The sequence below is a fragment of the Uranotaenia lowii genome, chromosome 1 (genome assembly GCF_029784155.1).
Source record: "Uranotaenia lowii strain MFRU-FL chromosome 1, ASM2978415v1, whole genome shotgun sequence".
NCBI classification, from domain to species: Eukaryota; Metazoa; Arthropoda; class Insecta; order Diptera; family Culicidae; genus Uranotaenia; species Uranotaenia lowii.
In genome coordinates, this window is record NC_073691.1 from 91,892,883 (window position 1) to 91,912,395 (window position 19,513).

Consider the following 19,513-nt stretch of genomic DNA (forward strand, 5'->3'; position numbering starts at 1 on the left):
AGCGCAATAGATTTTTCCTGAGAAGAGAATTCTCTTCATCAGCGGATGTGAATGCTCTCGCTCACTTTTATGTGTTGACTATCTCACTCTTGATTGCAATGCGATTTATCTTTCCCCGCACAGCTTGAGAGGAATAGACGAAAAAAATGTGTTATCTTTCACTGGACAAGCCGATCTAAGGGGTTTTGACATCCTTGTGTGTGGTGGTAGATGTAACTCTATCTACATCTAACACTTCCTTGTTAGAATCCGTAATCTAAATTTGAATCTGAAATCGATATATAAAAAAATTAAATCTGAATCCGGAAACTACTATCTTAATGTGAAATCTGGATCTGGAACCTGGATCGTAAATCTAAATCTAAAAAAAATGAAATCTCTGAATCTTTATCGTAATAGGAAACATGAATGTGATCTCCATTCTGAATCTGAAAATGAAATCTGACTTAAAAAATCTCTTATCTGAATCTGTTTCAAACTGAAAAGAAAATTTCAACCTAAACTCGAGCATTATTTAATTTCCACATTTTCGAAGGTTGGGGTTTCACTCAATACATCTTAAAATCAAGAACTCCGTGAAATTTCAACTCGATATTCATTTTTTAAAGAAATTCGTCTATTCGAAAAACTTTGAAAGATTTATTCATAAGTTTTTCTTCAACCAATTTTTTTTTTTAAATATGGGAAAAAACATCAGCACCGGTTGTGTGAAAATCGAAACGAAGAATTTCACCCCGAAGGTCACCAGATCACTAAATTACCGAGCAACAATAAACACACATCAATCGTATTCCCCAAGAGAGAGAAAAAAAATAGCGAGCATATAAAGAAAGATTTGTTTGAATGAGTGTTCAATTTAGGCTGGGAAAAAACCGACCAACCATAGCTTTTTTCACAGAATGTAAATACATAAAATATGTAAATTTACAACTCTCTGGCCAGGCGAACTGGCCAGAAATTTTGTCTGCTGGCTTAGCCGGAAGTGCTGGAACGTCTGGAACATTATTCAATCATCATGATGCGTTTAGCACCGACACGTTGAGTTGGCTTGACTGAATTATGTCCAATAAAGCTGCACTCACTTCAGACTACCCGACCGAACTCGACACGATCCATACTAGTAAATTGGCCGTAGCCTGTCCTGTCTTGTCTGTCCGGACTCATCCGAGTATTTATTTGAATATTCCATCATTACATAAGTTTCGAACGGGTGTCTTCTGACGAACTGTTGTTATTTTCTCGTTTTTTTACTCATTTCGCTTTGTTGCTTCCGCCCGCATCGCTTTCAGTCATAGAACCTATTTTCAACATAAACACGATAAAACAAACATCTTTCACCATCAGTTCGCCGGCATTTAGTCCGGCAAAAAGATGTCGCGTGGTGATTGAGCGAGCATTTGTTGCAAAAGAAGGAGACACAGATTATGTATGTGGGTACCACCAACATCGATTCAATCTACCCCCAAGTTAAACTAGCTAACTAGCTAGTGTGGGCTGTAATGGATCATTGAGTAGTTCTACGAACTCTCGGTAGCGTGATGGTAATTTGCAATACAGCATTGCATGCATACAAGGACTATTCCGGATGTTATTTCGAGTTTTCTTTTATTAAGCTAATGGGGCGTTCTTGCTAATATTTGCATATTTGTTCTGCTTTTTTTCAAAGGCTTCCTGCCCGACAGCTTAGTGATCTCATTCGAAGTGATCTTTTTACTATGAGATAAAAGTTAAAAAAAATTTCATTTGATTCAAACGGTCGATATGCTCATAATGTCGCAATAACTCACAGCTTCTTTGATTGTGACGAACGGAGTAGTTTTGCAAATTCATGAACTCAACAAAAAGTGTCCAGTCCTAGAAAACACCAGTGCGACTGAAAGCGAACGAAAAAGAATTGAGTCAGTTTTTGAAACTGCCATCCATATCAGATTCGGCATAAGAATGTTCGAATAAAGAGACACTCAGAAAGTAACATGTGACCCATTCGTCTATCGAAGATTTTGAGACAATGATACCACTGAGAACAGACGTGCAAGCTCGAACAAAAAATATTTAGAAAAGTGCGTTAAATTTCAAATGCTATTGCGTCGTTCAAAAGTTACAAATCAACTTTTAAAGTGCCCAGATTTCGAAAAGGCGTAATCGTATATGAACACTTAAATAATTAAATCAATGCCCCAGGAAATTGGAAGGCTTCAATTTATTGCAAGATGAAAACAACTAGAGTTTCTTTTGACTGCGGGCGAAATTTCACTTTCTTTTATTTGCACTGCTCAAAATTCAGAGAAACTAACAGCTTTGGAATGAGTTTTCGCACTTTTTGAACGATTATCGGAGTCAGAAACAAGGTTGCTGAAATCACAGAAAATAATAATTTCACAGAATTTTGAGCAAATTTTTATCACAGAATCTGTGTCATAAAACACAAAATTTTGAAAATATTCACAGATTTAACAAATTTTGCGATTTCTGTACGTATTTCTAAAATCTTTTATTTCAACATTCATTTTGCATTTCTAACTTTGTATTGGAAAGTCATGATAAGATTGTTATTGTTTATTGATTTTTTCTCAAGTAACATGTAAAAAAGACACAATTTCTCATGACTTTTCAATGAAATCAATGCTTTTTTCATCACAGAAAACAGAATTTCTTGGTAAAATCACAGAAAGTCTAAATTTATTTTTCACAAAAACACAGTTTTGTTTTCGGCAACCTTGGTCGAGGGACGCATTGGCTATGTCCAGTAGACTCAGTCGATTTGGGGTCATTTTTGAATTTCTCAAACCCTGGGGTCTTAAAAGCTTTGTTTTGGTCCAAAACTCATACATGATTTTTTGCAGAATTTTTAAGTAACGTTTACATGAGTAAATTTGAACTTTTAGGTTTGTATGGGAAAATTGAATATTTTGTACTGAAAAATCAACATCGTTTTTGTTTCGTCTGTAGAACCGAGCCAACTGATAGTTATTGTGCCAATTTATAAAATTCCTAAGGGAAATTTTCCGCTGAACAACTTTGTCGAAGTCTATAACTTCGTATCTTATTTGGCAAAAAAGTTATTAGTAGTTTAATAGGGGTATCTCTTTTCGCATTGATAAACAGTAAATTCAATTGACATCACTGCTGGAGCCTCGCGAAGTATGGCATAAAAAGTAGTCATGCAATACCTCGATAGGCACCCTGCAGTGATGTCAATTGAATTTACTGTTTATCAATGCGAAAAGACATACCCCTATTAAACTGCTAATAACTTTTTTGCCAAATAAGATACTGTTGGGAGGACACCCCTACACAACCTTATCACCATCATCATTATCAGTGGGCTCATCGTCTGACACATTCTGTCAGAGCGACTGACGTCTACCACCCAAGAACACCAATTGTGCAAGTGACTCTAATTCACCACTCTTATCAAGAACCACACCGTTTATTCTTTTTAGTTGTAACAATCGTGTAATAAAGTTTTTAATATGTTAGTTGTATAAATCATCGGTCTATTTATTACAACAAAGTGGCGACGAGTTGGTTCAGTACCGATTTCGCGAATAACAGTTGTCCGTCGCGTTAAAATCGGCTTTTTGATCGACACAATCACCGCGTGTGAGAAGTTGAGGTTACCATCATGCCGGATCCAGCTGTAAATCAAGCAGTAGGGGGACTCGCACAGCAACCATCATCCAACCAGATGCTGATGCAGATCCTTCAACAGCAACAACAGCTTATGGCACAGCTTACTCAGCAGGTCTCAGCTACCCAGCAGGCCATTCACAAGCTGTCGAGGGACGAAACGGTTTTGGACTCCCTTTCCAACAACCTTACCGAATTCGTCTATGATCCGGAGCAAGGCAGTACTTTCGACTCCTGGTATGCACGTTATGCAGATTTGTTCGACAAGGATGCCGAAAAACTGGACGACGCTGCGAAAGTCCGGTTACTGATGAGGAAGCTGAATCCACAAGCACATGAGCGGTTCACCAGTTTTATACTTCCGAAGCTGTCCAAGGAGTTATCGTTCAGTGAAACAATTGGGAAGTTAAAAACAATCTTCGGATCCCCAGTGTCCGCGTTTCATCGCCGTTATCTGTGCTTGCAGACGACAAAAGACGATTCCGATGATCTAGTGTCCTATTCGTGCAAAGTCAATAAAGCGTGTGTGGACTTCAAGTTAAAAGATATGTCAGAGGAACAGTTCAAGTGCCTCATTTTTGTGAGTGGTCTCAAGTCAGCACGAGACTCGGACATTCGTATGAGGTTGATAACAAAGTTTATTCTTTTTAGTTGTAACAATCGTGTAATAAAGTTTTTAATATGTTAGTTGTATAAATCATCGGCCTATTTATTACAACAGATACGAAGTTATGATATTGGACAAAGTTGTTCAGCGGAAAATTTCCCTTAGGAATTTTATAAATTGGCACAATAACCATCGGTTGGCTCGGTTCTACAGACGAAACAAAAACGATGTTGATTTTTCAGTACAAAATATTCAATTTTCCCATACAAACCTAAAAGTTCAAATTTACTCATGTAAACGTTACTTTAAAAATTCTGCAAAAAATCATGGATGAGCTTTGGACCAAGACGAAGCTTTTAAGACCCCAGGGTTTGTGAAATTCAAAAATGACCCCAAATCGACTCAGTCTAATGTCCAGTCAAAATGAATCATCCTCGACAATTATTCTCACCCAGCAGCAGTACTGATGCTAGCCATCTCGAGGCGGGTTACTTTCACGTATGAATTTTGTATTCCATTGTTCAAAGTTGTAATACCCTTCAAATTTGCTAGAAGTATTGAAACTAAGATATTTTTTCATTATGTAATATAATAGATATGTTACGAAACTTCGTTAGCAATTTTTTCGAAACATGCCAAAAAGCTCATACGACCTGTTTAAAACTGCCTAAAACTTTGTAATTTTTTTTTTCAGTTTTGTTTTGACAGTTCTTTTTGGTATGTTTGGAGAGATCTGATGGTCCAGCCAAAAAACAAAAAATGCTTCAAAAAGGTCGCTGGAATTTTAACTCAAGCTTCGTGGGGTAGCTTGTACGTCTGTTCTCTGTGATAAAACATCATTTCGGTGTGTTGCTATTCTCGTTTGATCGTGCTATATGTACGAGAGTTTGCTAAAACGATTGGATGCTAGGTTGACTGGCGGCGATTCTGTACGTGCTTGGACAGACGTATGGAAATTACATTATACATATATCAATCGTGATGATAATTACGAAAACAAGTCTGAATAGAAAGGCTAGAAATACAACTAACAACAAAGTTGGGGCCCTCTTAGCGGTTTATATTAAATCGCATTTAGCAAATTTAATACTTCCTCTGATCTATTTTTTATTCAAAAATCGACTTTCTTGGACTCGGGACTGGGAGTCGAAAAACCTATTAAGTGCCAGAAGGTCGATTTTCGGGCATTTATTTTCGTTTAACACAGGGGTGAGCAACCTTTTGAACCAACGGGTCAATTTAAATTTGAAATCTTGTCGGCGGGCCGCACTTAAAATGACATTTTTTTTTTAATAATTGACAAGGCTTCACGTCATTTTTATAACAACTTTTTTTTTGCGAAAACAAATCTTAAATAGGACAGATAAAACGAATTCACGTGTTTAAAAACAGAAATTCAACACGACCTTTTAAATATCCGATATTGAAAAGGTATACATCACTATTTCTTTGTCATATTTAAATTCCCTCAATTTTTAGTGGTACTTTTTGGCGAACATTCTTTCTTACAACATTCTTTTTAAAAACTATTGTACTATTTTTCATCCGTTCCATTTAAAAATCTTCTGAAGCTTACCACAGTGATAACTAAGGGTGTAAAAAATATACATTCAAAAAAATCGCCGCCTTCTTAGCGTTTTTCGTTGAATCGCTAACTGGCTTTATGTTATTTTTTTTCCACAAGTAAAACTTGTCCCCAAAGCATAGATTTTTTTTCCTACAAACGGTAAAACCCCTATTTTTTAAATTGAAGTTCTGTATTGGATCATCGCATTGAGATGTTGATCGAGGTTGTCGTAATAACTGAAAAATATTCAATTTCACATATTCTTAAACAACTATCTTCAAAATTATATTCTTGATTCTAGATTTTAAATCCAGATTTTTATAATTTTTAATCTTTTTAGATATCATTGGGATAGCATTTCTATTGATATAATATGAATTTGGCAATGTGGAATGCGCATTATACGTGAAACATTTCAATTTGTCGATCTTTGTTATGAATTTTAAATCGAATTTCTGAAAAAAGCATCCAGATAATCGTCAAAGACCTCTTGGGTCGAATCACAGAATTTCTGATATCTAATACTAATAAATGTCGACTTTTTGTCTTTTAACTTCGATGCCGGCTGATTCATGTTGATAAAAAAAATCTTAAATCTTATTTAAGAATATGATCCAATTGATCACATCGAACATATTTGTACAAGATTGAAAACAATTTCGATCTGATGGATGATGGACTGATTAATTACTGTAAGTTCATTTTTTTTACTTTAAGCCTTCCTTTTTGCTTTATGTAGGAATGTTATACTTGATATTATGGAATTATGTACTGAAACCAAAAACAAATCGCTGTAAATTTTATACCTGATAACGGGTCTTCAAACAGCGTTTTCAAGTCTGATATGCTTGTTTCCGAACCATTCTAAAAAAATTCAGGAATTCTAATATTTGTATCGCTATTAGGCTGGAACAAATATCAATTTCCAATATCTGAAAGATTACAAGACCAAAAAACAAATTTAAGAAGATGGGAGTTATTCCCCCTTCTGTTTTCTTGATTTTATTGAATTATTTGATAAAAATTTACTTGATTTATAGGTTTTGTGCAACGATATAGTATGCAATTTTTGTTGCATACAAGCTTCCGTTCAATTTATTCCCATTTATTTGTTTTTCGCATTATTTTTTATTGTCCCCCCCCTCGCGATGTTCCAACTCCGAGTGACAAAAGAAGGATTTGAAATTTGTTCCGGCCTTATTTGAAGAAAAAAAAACCCGAAATCTGAATGTATAATTGAAAATAATTTATTATTTATCTATTCATTTATGTATTTATTTATTTTGTCTGGTCTTATTGTACCCGTCTGAGAAATTGCTGGACGCTATCCTCAAACAGTGTACAATGAAACGTTCGTCACCTTAAAATTTGTGTTTTTTAGCGCAATCAACAGTGTTTCACAAGGAGCCTTATTTTCCTAAAAAGCAGTATTATGCCATAGAAGAAAAATGGCCAGTTTGGCCTAAGAACATTAACCTCTTTAACACGCCTAAGCTAAGTGAGATGTGAATTTAATTTCATTTAAAAAAAATTTATATGAAAAAACCTACACTGAAAGAACTCTTCACATGAACGCTACGTGAAAATGTACATGGATTTTTGCCACCATGAAAATCACGTGGAACCTACGTGAATTTCAGGTATAGCAAACAGAGCTCGCGCAGCAAGACGAATTCACGTAACTTTCATATGAGTTGTATGTTAAAAAACGTAGATAGAATGGTGTCTCTCAGAGCAGATCCTCCTCATGGGGGAGGTTTGAATGAATGTATATGTATCGTCTCCTGTATAGCTATGCGAGGCCTCAGAGCGTGTATTTTGAATGCCGCTGATGAGAAAATTGGTGAGGATTTCAATCACTGCTTTGTTTTGACAGCAAACGGCTATGTGAATTTCACGTACGGACCAAGTGAATTTGTAATAGTGTTTAAGTGATTCATGTAAGTCAAGCAAAAATTCACGTAATGAGCGCCTACGTGAAAATCCAGGTGAATTTAACGTTTTCTTTTCGACTGAGTGTATCTAGAACTGCGACAAATTTAGCGATGATGAATGAACATTAGGCTAGTTCACTTTTCGGCTTTTTTCGCAGATCAAAGCCGGACTCATATGGGTTATAGAGTGTCCGTCACGGGATTGCCCGGGAATCAGAAATTCCCGAATTTTTCAAATTCCCGGGAATCGTATTTTCATTCCCGGAAATTCCCGACATGTATGAAATTATTTCTCTAGAAAAGCCTGAAAGACTCCGGAATCAATCTTATTGTTCTTTTTGAAAATGTAGTCATACAAAACTCATTGAGAATATGCCGATTCCTGTGCCCGAAGACATTTTGCAGCCATTTGGTGCAATTTTTTTTAAATTCAAATAGATAAGTTTAAAAAGATTATATGTATTTCCACACCGTATTCATTGAACGAAAACCCACAACAGTTCGAAAAATATATGAAAAATCGCACAACAGGTAGACAGATTGCGTTTTCTCGAAAGTAACATTCATGCTCTTGTTACCTTTCGGCTTTGGAAGCCAGATGAATTTCAAAACCTCAAAATGTAGAATACATCGTTTTTTCATATGAAGAGCAAATATGTAAAGTGTTCAGAAAAACGAAAAATGGTTGGAATAATCAAACCAATGGTCAAATTTTTTTAACAACACCTAATTGTATGGTTGAATTCTTCATGTGACTTATTCAGGTTATTTTATAGTTCGTTAGACTGTTTTTAATTTATCACTGTTGAAAACAGTTTGATTTATTTGATTAAAAATAAGTTATGAAAACATTATGAAGAGTACATTTTGATCAAATTATGGGCTTGTATGCACGAAAGCTATCGTTCAAAACAAACCGAAAAAAATTTAAAAAAATCATAAACTACCAACTTGTACAGAAATTTTACTTATAAGTTGAAAGTTTAAAATCTACAGTAAATCCGAAAAAAAATATTTTTCACAAAATCTTTTCTTGTTAAGATGGCCCTGTTTATTACCATTTATTTTATGTTTAAAATGTAATTATCGCGAGAATAGGAGCAAAGTTATTCAAATATTTATGCATCAGTTTTTAAATCATAGTTGTGTTTCTATTCAAGTTTTAACTTCATGTAACCTAAAAAACGTGGCATCAAGAGGACTTACATACAACTTGATCAAAACTCGCAGATTACAGATGCATCAGTTTTTAAATCATAGTTGTGTTTCTATTCAAGTTTTAACTTCATGTAACCTAAAAAACGTGGCATCAAGAGGACTTACATACAACTTGATCAAAACTCGCAGATTACAGATTTACTGCAGAAAATTCAAACCTTCAACTTGTAAGTAAAATTTCTGTACAAGTTGGTAGTTTATGATTTTTTAATTTTTTTCGGTTTGTTTTGAACGAGTATCTAAAACAGATCCATACTTATGCTAATAATATCAACCACCATGCATCTTAAAATTATCATTTTATATTAACAATGGCTTGCTAGAACTCTAATAAGAAAATTTTAAGAAAGGACTTTTTTCACAAAAACTCATTGCGCAGAACAGATATTAGTTCAGTAGATCTCAAATTTAGCAGAATTACTTGAAAATGCATGAGGAACAACCCATATTGTTGAGTGAACTAGATAGAACTTCATGAAAATGCATGAGGAACAACCCATTGAAAAGTGAACAAGTCTAGAACATTGATAACAAATTGAAACCCCGTTTAATGGGATGATATTGGCAAAATCATCCCTCACAAACAGACCCTTAGTTTAAAATGATAATCTTTAAACGATGATGATAATCGATTCCAAATGCAAAGTCAATTCTACTGTCACTAGGTGACACATTTTTAAATGCAAATTCTAATTTCTATTTTTTATACATCGAGTTCCAGAGTCATTAATCTCAAATGCCAATATTATTCGATATTGTGAAAAGAAAAAGTGCACCCATAGAAGAGGTTGCAAAATCCAATGCCGATAAAACAAATCTCTGTGGCGAAAATGCACTGAAAAGTATACTGTGATTGTTTCCAATTAGCTTAACTGACATAAAGACTCGAACTCCCAAGCTAAATTATGCATGACCACTACATTCAAGCAAAACAAGAAAAACATTTCATGGGATTTTTTAATCCTATTGGATAATTCATCCCGAAAAAAATATAGTGAGAAATCGAACTCACTGCAACATTTCATCTCGGCTTGCCAGTCCGATATCTTACCCAGTGCACCATCTGAGGTTTATTTTCATAGTCGTTCTGCCACCGCCGATTACAAAAAAACGCATTGTATTGGCCGTGTCGGCCGGTGTTTTTTTCATCCTCCTTTGTCTTCGATTGTAAAGGGATGAGAATAGGAGGGAATGGGAAACTAGAAACTGCTGGTGGCTTTTGCCGTCGGTTGGAAACAAAGATTTTTTTTGTTATGCCGGTTTACATACACATAGGCTTACCAGAATAAAATTTCTGGAAGAAGGACATTTTCCTCTTTTTCTATGAAAAAGAAGGACGTTTTTAAATCTGAAGTAGGACGCTTTATTTTGTGAATTTTATTTAAAGAAAAGTTTTTACACAAATTTTTAATAAGATGAGATGATCTCACAACAAATTAAGATCAAAAACGTTTTTCTCACATTTTTATGTAATTCTGTTTTTTTAATTCAATATTTTATCGTTAGTATTAATTTTTATAAAAAAGGAAGCTATTCTTGTCCTGAAGCATACTTTCCTGAAGAGTTGATTTTTTCTAGCAACTCTTCATTTCTCAACAAATAGGAATGGAACTCTGAACATGAAATTTGCCTGTTGTATTGCAGTAAGATAATCGCTCTCACTGCGTCAATAAGGAGTTTTCCGCGTTCCTTGGTCCACTGGGTATTGACCTCTACATTGGCATAGTGAGCAGAATTTGCGAAGAAATATTCAGCAAGCGCCAGCAGCTCGGAGTGATGATCGAGTAATTGATTTGATAGAAAAAAAAAATTCCAATTTTCATGAGTTAGTTTGTTCCTGAAATCATCTTGTTGCTGCGCAATGAACGAATTAAGGCGACAAAATTGGTCGTACAGTTTGATATCGTTGATTTCAATAACTTGTTTGCTGAAATTTTCATACAGTTCTCAATTGCTTGAATTTTAAACTATGTGGTTCCATCAAAGACAGCCAATCGAAGGGTTTAAAATTACTCAATGGGCCAAACCACTTGCGAATATAATCCAAAGAAGACTTGTAGACTTGGCAGAACTCCTCTATCACTTTTTTCGTTTCCGATGGGTTATTAATTTCTTCAAGAAGGGCCTTAACTTTCATTGACAGTAACAGAGTGACAGAGTGAATAACTCCTATCAGTTAAATATGTTCGCGTTCAACCAAGGCCATACTACTATGAAAAGCATTCATCAATGAATGCGTAGACAAAAGATACACTTCTCCGTAAGGATTCGTAAAAAAAAATGATTGGCTTCGGTGGTTGCTCTTTCACAGCCAGAAACATTTTAAGAAGTCTCTCAATGGCTGGAAATAAGCTAAGCCATCTTGATTTGGAATGACTTAGCAGTGAGTGATAATTTACATCCGCAAAATCAAGCGCCAATAAGGATTTCGTGAAAAATGGATCGAAATAATAAAAAAACGCAAAGAAAAAAAATCGATAAACAAGATAATGGTCCTAACCGTCAAAAAGTAGGACATTTTGGGTCCAAAGTGTGACGGTAGGGCAAGGGTTGAAAAAGTAGGACATGTCCTACCAAAGTAGGACGTCTGGGAAGCCTACATAACAGCACTCTGTACATTATTCGACAATATCCTTGCTAGCTGATTGTTTCCATCCTGCTTTGTCTTGTGATAGAATATAGGAGATGTTTTATTTGGTTTCTTTCAGACATTTGCAATTTTGTGCTCGGTTGTGCTGAGAGGCCCATGCCAATTAGGTATTAGAAAGCTTGTTAATGTCGGTCTGGCATTGAATGTAATACCAATAATTCCACCTCCAAGATAGCTCATTTATTGGATTAGAGTCTGATTTGTGGGTGTGGAAAGAACATCACAGCTATGTTTAAGGGTTTGAAAATAGTGTTTGAACTGAAATAATTTCAATGTGTTGGGTTGACCCTAAAATTTTCCACATTTGCACAGCCTTGAAAAAAAAACACTCGCGTCCGCTTTTCAATCAACGCCTACTTCGATTACCTAAGTTCGGTGTCAAAATTTTGAATATCTGAATATCAAGATATATCGAGATCTGGTTTTCAGTACTGATTTAGTCCTTGGATATTTAAAGGAATAATGAATGTAGATTATCAATCCAATCCATAACCCATTTATATTTTATCAATGTTAGGATAAATTTGAATAACAACACTTGATCGCATGCAGAACACACCCGATAAACTTATGTTTTTCCTACTCGACTCAACTGAAAAATAAAACAGAACGTGCATGAACAGTTCTTTTGAGTTTTGAATGATAAAATATAACTAACGCTTCTATACGAGCGTGAATTTACAGAAATGAGATGTTACCGTGCCCTACTGGTTATTTCCAGCCAAGGTTATTCAATAGTTGTGCACATGTAGATTTGAAACCCACATGCATTCATGTATTAGCATCGTCTTACCTCTGAATCATGCACCTCACAGTTGATCGTGAGAATTGGCTGATCGAGGCAACTGCACCCTTCCTTGTTGCATAAACTCTGCTGAGATCCAATTTGTCCGGCAATTGCAGCTCCAATAGCGCTAACGATCGTTGCTGTCGATCGCCTAGATCGTAGCCGCTCATTTGACTCACCACCGGTGTTTTCTGCGTGGTAGTCAAATGCTGCGGCCCTCCGGTTGACCGACGCCACTGGCACGCGGCCATCAATAATATGGCCTAAGGTTTGGCTGGTTTCAATACTGCTTATATCGTACACCAAAATGATGGCGAAGAACAGTTGAACCCTCCTGGTGGAGAAGATCATCATCAACGCCATGCCGTTCAGATGCATTGTGATTCACTCGTGATTATTTCACTGAACTCTATTATTCCACTAGCTAGCTGTATTTGAGCATTTCATTTCTTCTTCAACCCTCGCACAAGATCACTTTTGATCGAATTTGTAAAACTTGCTCTCGGTATCATCCTCTGCTGCACTGTGCTCTTTTCACCTCGAGTGCATTCACATTTCACACCCATTCAATCTCCTCGGAACATACTGATCCAACTAATTTGACTTGACCTCCCTCCGGTTCACACCCTGGGTGCAGATCGTCGGCGTGTGTTTTTATTTCAGCAAATGTTATAATATTTTTCAAAATGAGCCGCAATGGCAATGCAAGTTGCTTTTGCCTCAAAAGCAGCCGGCGCACATTTTTTCAATGATTTTTTTCCGACGCTTTCTCATCTCTTCTGTTTGTCGAGCTGTGGCTGTCGCATTTGCGACACGTCTTGTATAGGACCGATATTTTCTCACACACATCTGGCGGCGTCATTCACGAGAAACGTAACACAACTGCAACTTCTGCACTCGGTAATAATATTTTCATTCTAAGCCGCACTTGAACTGGCTTGCGCGAATAAATGCTGTTGGATGTAATATTTTTGCTATCACAGAACTACGTGGTTGTACTCCATTTACCCGAAAACCATTGCCCAGAATGAAAAATCCCCAGAATTCCAATCGCCAGAAAGAACCATTCCCCAGAATTTTTTTCCCCAGACGAACCATTCTCCAGAAAAATTTTCGCCAGAATGTACCATTTCCCAGAAATTTTTTCACCAGAATGAACCATGTACCAGAAATTTTTTCGCCAGAAGGACCATTTCCCAGAAAATTGAAAACATTTATCCTTACTAGAAATTATTCAAAAAAAAGGAATTGTTTCAAAAAAAAAAGGGGTTTCATAACTTTATTCTTTTGCGGCAAGGCCGCAACCAACGAGGATGAAGGGGCTGAGGCGGCACAAAGCCGCCGAAGCTCCCAAATCCGAGGAGGCCGCCGACCCGCCGTCGGAAGCGGCGGCCCTAAGACATTGGTCTAGGTCTGCCGGGGCTTCCTAGGTCTGCGTGAAAGCTAGGGGTGATCCCTTAGCCCCGTCCGCCACGCGACAGCGTGAAGGACAAAACGTCTTTCAAGTTCGAACGCGCAGCGTGAGGAGTCGGATACCAAAACGGTTTTTTGAAGGACCATGGTAAGCATTGAATCAATTGAAGTACCTAAACCATAAACAAAGCACAATATTGGTTCTAAAATAAATTTAGTTGGAAAATTTCAAAGTCGTAGTTTCATTTAAAAAATCATTTTGAAAAAAATAATTTCGAATCATATGAAATATTCAAGAATTCATTAGAAAAAAAAAAAACAAATAAAAATACTAGGGGAAAAAATCTGGGATTTGTGCCATTCTGGTAAATGTTCCATTCTGGGGGAAAAAATTCTGGGAAATGGTCCATTCTGGGAAAAAAATTTCTGGTAAATGGTGCATTCTGGGGAATTTTTTTCTGGGAAATGGTTCATTCTGGGGTTTGATTTCGGGTATTTGTCATTCTGGGAAAAATTCATTCTGGGCAATGGTTTTCGGGTAAATGGGATACAATCAACTACGTCGCTGCGCATGGAGAATAGAACAGAACTTGGGAACAGCGAGCACACTACACTAATGGCTTCCAAGAAGAACGGAAAATGCAGGCTGTTTCAATGATAAAACTAACGAACGTGAATTAAATTCGAAGCGAAACTGGCATTTCTGTTCTTGTTTCTGTTGGCTTTGTTTGGTGGGCTCTATCGACTACCAATTGATGATAAGGCAGCACACCCTGTTTGTAAACATTCACAAGTTTCGTCGGCGCGCAGTTGGTCGATGACTGTTTTACGTTGCTTGTGTCCTATCGTTCATTCTTTCCTGAAATTGATAAAAAAATAAACAAAATTAAAAGAGATATTCTGATTCACTTTCTCAGATATTATGAAGTGCTTATCAGTAGGAACAATTTTAAATGCGATTATTTATCAAATTGCTCATTATATTGAAACAAGTTCTACCAATTTTTATTTTGACTGAGAGCGGTGGAGGACGCATCCTTTGTCTTTGTTTTTCACGTCATGATCACCCAATATTTCTCTATCGAATTTGGGACAATTTGGTGCACTACTCTCCTTAGGGATAGATTGGACTCTATATATAGTGGTCGTTTCATTGCAGACCTTTCTTTCTAAAGTCTGTTTCACATAGAATCTGGTCGCATCTTTTCATTTACTGCAGCGTCCCTAGTTGTCACATCGCGAATCTATTGACAGTGTATTGATCCGGATGGTTTGTTTACTTAGTGGTGAAAATTTCATCAAGATTGAAGTAGTCAGTCGAAAGTCAGTCAAAATTCCTGAAATATCCAACATATGACGGAAGCTGCGAGCGGAGGTAGTTCGATCAGTTCACAATAAGGGAATGTTGAGGGTAGATTCAAGTTTGTTTTCGCAGATAAATATGCTCGTGAGTTGATGATTTGGCAAGGGACCTGTAGTTGTGCGAAGAAGTCTAAGATTTTCATCACTGGAGACACAATGAATGGAAATGTTTACAAAGAAGAATGTCTCCAGAAGAAGGTTTTGCCGTTCATTCGGTCCCACAAAGGTCCGGTGAAGTTCTGGCCGGACCTGGCAAGCTACCACTACAGCCGGGATATCATTAAGTGGTATAAAGAGAACAAGATCAATTTTGTTAAAAAGAGTATCAATCCACCAAACTGTCCGGATTTTCGTCCCAACGAGAAATATTGGGCAATAGTTAAGGGCAAACTGAAGAATGTGGCAGAACCATGAAAAATCCCGCTCAAATGGAAAAGTGGTGGAACAAGATTGCGAATGAGGTTACCAGCAGTAATGTGCAGAAAATGATGGGTGGTATCATAAAAAAAGTTCGAATATTCATCCGAAAAACTGACGAATGATTTTTATGTATTTTTTTGTCCTTAAAGTGCAATAAAAACCCTACAAAATAACATTTTTACTTTTGTTGTACGTTATTTCTTTCCGGACCAAACGCACTGAACCATCATGGGATTTATTAAAAGGCAAAAGACAAAAAGGCGCTTTTTAAGCACTCGGAGGATCTTGCTACCATTACAGAATAGGCTTAGTATAATGTGGTATAACTTGATAGTCTTCTCACATCCACCTCCAACCATTGTTCCAATGTTTTTAACACAGTACTGGACCAGTTGAATCTTTTTTTAAAATGATTATGTTGCATGGACGAAATTATTAGAATTGGCGCATTGCGATATCCACGATCGCAGGCGTGGCTCTTTAACACGTTCGTCGCCATGAGACCCATATTCTGCCAACGTCCCATAAAAAACGGCTGACGCTCTCTTACTCAAGTTAGCCGCTCAGTTTAGCCATGAGTTTTAAATCTTAGAGATCTCTCTCTCTCTCTCTCTCTCTCTCTCTCTCTCTCTCTCTCTCTCTCTTTACTATTACGCCCCGAGTATTTCTTTGGTTCCGGTTAGTAAAACTACCAAAATGATTGTGGCGACGAACGTGTTAAAACGGATAAACATTGCTAATGGTGTCTACTCCGTGATTGACAACACATTCAAAATTTCCGATTTTAATAGGTAGATAACAGTAGGTACTTAATTTGTCGATGAAATATTTTTTCTGGCTTCACCTTCATTTTGAATTATTAGAAACAATACGGCGAATTTAAGTTGACCACTTTTTGAACCGATCACTCTATATCCTTGGGCACAACCTGAATGTTGTTAGCGGCATAACACTCCATGGTCTTTTTTCATAATGGCAGGATGCCAAATCCGGCCAAAACAGCACATACAAGGCATGTTTCTTCAGGAAAGGCAGCAAACGGTGTTGAAGACATTCGCGTAAATTTCCTGGTTGACGGTCCCAGCTGCAACAAAAATGTCGCTTTACAAGCCTCATATACAGATAGCTTCCCAAACGAGATATTTCTTGGAATACTTTGATAGTTTATTATGGAATGTCTGCCACCTTTCCCCATCCGGATGCTGCATAAAACTCTCGTCCCGGAAACTGTCTGAAGTCTGCCTTGACGTGGGTTTCGTCGTCCATTACCACGCAAACAAACTTCGTCAACAATGTCGTATACACCCTCGAGATTTTTTTCCGTAAGGTCTTGCTTTTCATTGCGATTAGCAGTCACTACCTTCTTATAAGTCGATAGTCCGGATCGTTTTTAAGCTTCAGGCACGGTTGTAGACGATATTCCGAACTTATTGGCGACATCTCGAACGGAGAGATTGGAGTTTCGCTCGAAAGTGCTAGCCACTCTTCTGTTCGTCACTGCGGCTCCCGGATTTCGATTTCTTCCAGATCTCGGCTACCTAGTTTACTTCCTAGTTCAACGATTTTGCTATTTCTGCGTGCGTGTAGTTTGGATTTTCACGACGCATGTACAAAATTCTGATTCGAAGCTCCTCTTTCTTGGACGCCATTTTAAAAAGTAAAGATCTAATGTCGAAAGCCAAGTTGAAGCATAATTTTACACACACACACGCACACACACACACCCACACACACACACACACACACACACACACACACACACACACACACACACACACACACACACACACACACACACACAGTGCTCGGCATTGTTTATACTCCAAATTAATACGTTTTACCTCACGAAATATTAATGTCTCTTGAATATGCATATTCCTATTTGTAGAAACCTGTAAATGTTAACTGATTTTAAACTTTAACCCTTATTCAGACTTCAATGCTGAATCTTGCATACGAATTTTAAATTTTAATATTAAACTACTGAAATCGTGGATTAAAAATTCTAAATGCCTCCCTCGGATTTACTATATTATCTCGAATGAACGAGGTTTCACAGTAGCTGCGGTCCAACTTATCTCGCGCGACCATCTAGGAATAAACAATTAAACGGATTTCGAGTAAACCACTGCTATAGGATAAATTTCAACGACTTGCCATCGCCAATGATTGACATTCGTTCGAATAACAAGTGTTCCTAAATAAACAGTGGCCTACATCATACACATGTTCACCATACACGCTCGGATGATTCAGTCGAGAAGTGTGTTTACAAATCTGTTTATATGAGCAGTGGTTGGAAAATTTGTGTGTATACCTTTCTGAAGTGATCCGTGCCACCTTATACTATATCTACCCTACAGTTGTAGACAATTCCACAAAAGTCCTCCATACCTCAGCGCTGTTTTGTTGCCAATTTAGCAGTGTTTCAAATATCAAACAATTTTAAGCTCCCGAACTCCAAACAATCGTAAATATGTCCCGTACCGGCGTTCGTATATTGGTAGCTTAGAAAAATCACACAAATAAAACCATAACAAAGTGGAGACATAAGCTAGCTCTGAGCAAAGCAGATAAACGGCTAAACCACTCTGATTGATGTCCGGATTCTGACTCGAAGTTCTATTTAGATATATTTGCCGGACTGAATCATCAGCCTTAAGTGAGGAATTTAAAAAAAAATGAACAAACATTTCGGCTTATCTAAGTTGAAGTTCTGACGTGACGGTTCTGGGAGAATGGAAAGGAAATGGCCCGCCAGTCAGTATTATGATAGTCGCTCCACAAACTTCTATCTGCATATTCCTCCAAAAAGCTGTTTGAAGCTATTTTACTGATGTTGGCTGAGCCAAAATATTGTTCTTCCCGTTCTTCCCGTTCTTTCCGTTGACTATTCAACTGGTAATTTACAACCAACTGGCATACGGTTTCTGTGGATATACGATTCATGCCTATAACGAGCAACCGAATGGTGTAGAAGGGAGCGAAGCCAACAGCATGGCTAAGTTTATGTGCTAAGAACATGTGCGCTCCTCGCTCAACTCGGCTCCCTGCCATTCTATTCTGCTGCTGATGCTGGCTGACGGGTATGTCGAAATTGCGGCTTATGCGATTTTGTTTATCTTACACGTCATTCCCCTGCTCGGATCTGTTTGTTTATGTGCTGATAATATGCTACAAGTGTAGTGTTCCCAATCCAATCCCATCGTGATGAGGATCAATTGTTGGTGGATGGAGGAGATGGAACCAACAGAAGGAGAACAGCCGATGGTTTGCAGCCGGTTTTGGGAAATGTTTACGATCCTCTTCTGGGGGTCAATCGTAATGTTTAGGCTATCAAAACGATGCAAATTTGTGGAAATATAAAAGTACATGACTAGCTTTCAATGAACACAGGGTGGCGGCCATATTTCAAAATACACAGATAAGTACATTCAAGCATCGATTATGTAAGGGAAGGTGGCGGAAATTGATCATTTTTTTCTACATCATTGTATTTTTTCTTTCTTTTTCAACTACGATCTCGAATATTATGTTAAATACTTTCGGAAGACTATACATATTTTGATGTATTTTACTAACTTCTCACAAATTTTAACTAAAATCAATCATATCAAAATTGGGGCAGAACGCTCACGAGACCACGTGTTTTACGTTCAAATTTTAAATGCTGATAACTTATGAGAAAACCTGAATATCAAAACTAAATGCCATTCTTTTTATTTGCTGACTCCTTAATTACGATAACAATGCATAGTTCTAACAAATTTCGTCCTTGTTCAAGTTCAAAAGGCGCACCAATATTCGACTCGAAAAAGATATCCGCCGCCATGTTTGCCGCGATATCAGTCAAGAAAATAAATTTTGCTGCCTACCTGAAGGCGTTTTACCTGTAAGGATGTAGAAAAGTGTATTTTGAAAAAGC

The 19,513-nt window shown here is 37.1% G+C and overlaps 2 protein-coding genes across 9 annotated transcripts in view; one reads left to right on the forward strand and one right to left on the reverse strand.

Annotated features, from left to right (window-relative positions):
* Positions 1-19,513, forward strand: part of LOC129740122 (E3 ubiquitin-protein ligase highwire) — a 151,994-nt gene that overhangs the window by 46,190 nt on the left and 86,291 nt on the right. The gene's annotated exons all lie outside the window — the stretch shown is intronic.
* Positions 1-19,513, reverse strand: part of LOC129740123 (uncharacterized) — a 59,579-nt gene that overhangs the window by 20,240 nt on the left and 19,826 nt on the right. The window contains exons 2-3 of one of the 4 annotated variants that reach the window (XM_055731732.1): positions 14,579-14,665; positions 12,400-13,346 (exon numbers count right to left, since the gene is read on the reverse strand). In XM_055731732.1, the coding sequence (XP_055587707.1) occupies positions 12,400-12,771 (372 nt within the window). In that variant the 5' untranslated portion in view covers positions 12,772-13,346; positions 14,579-14,665. Of the gene's footprint in view, positions 1-12,399; positions 13,347-14,478; positions 14,666-19,513 lie in introns of all 4 variants that reach the window. The other 3 variants (XM_055731731.1, XM_055731730.1, XM_055731733.1) reach the window with 3 other exon arrangements.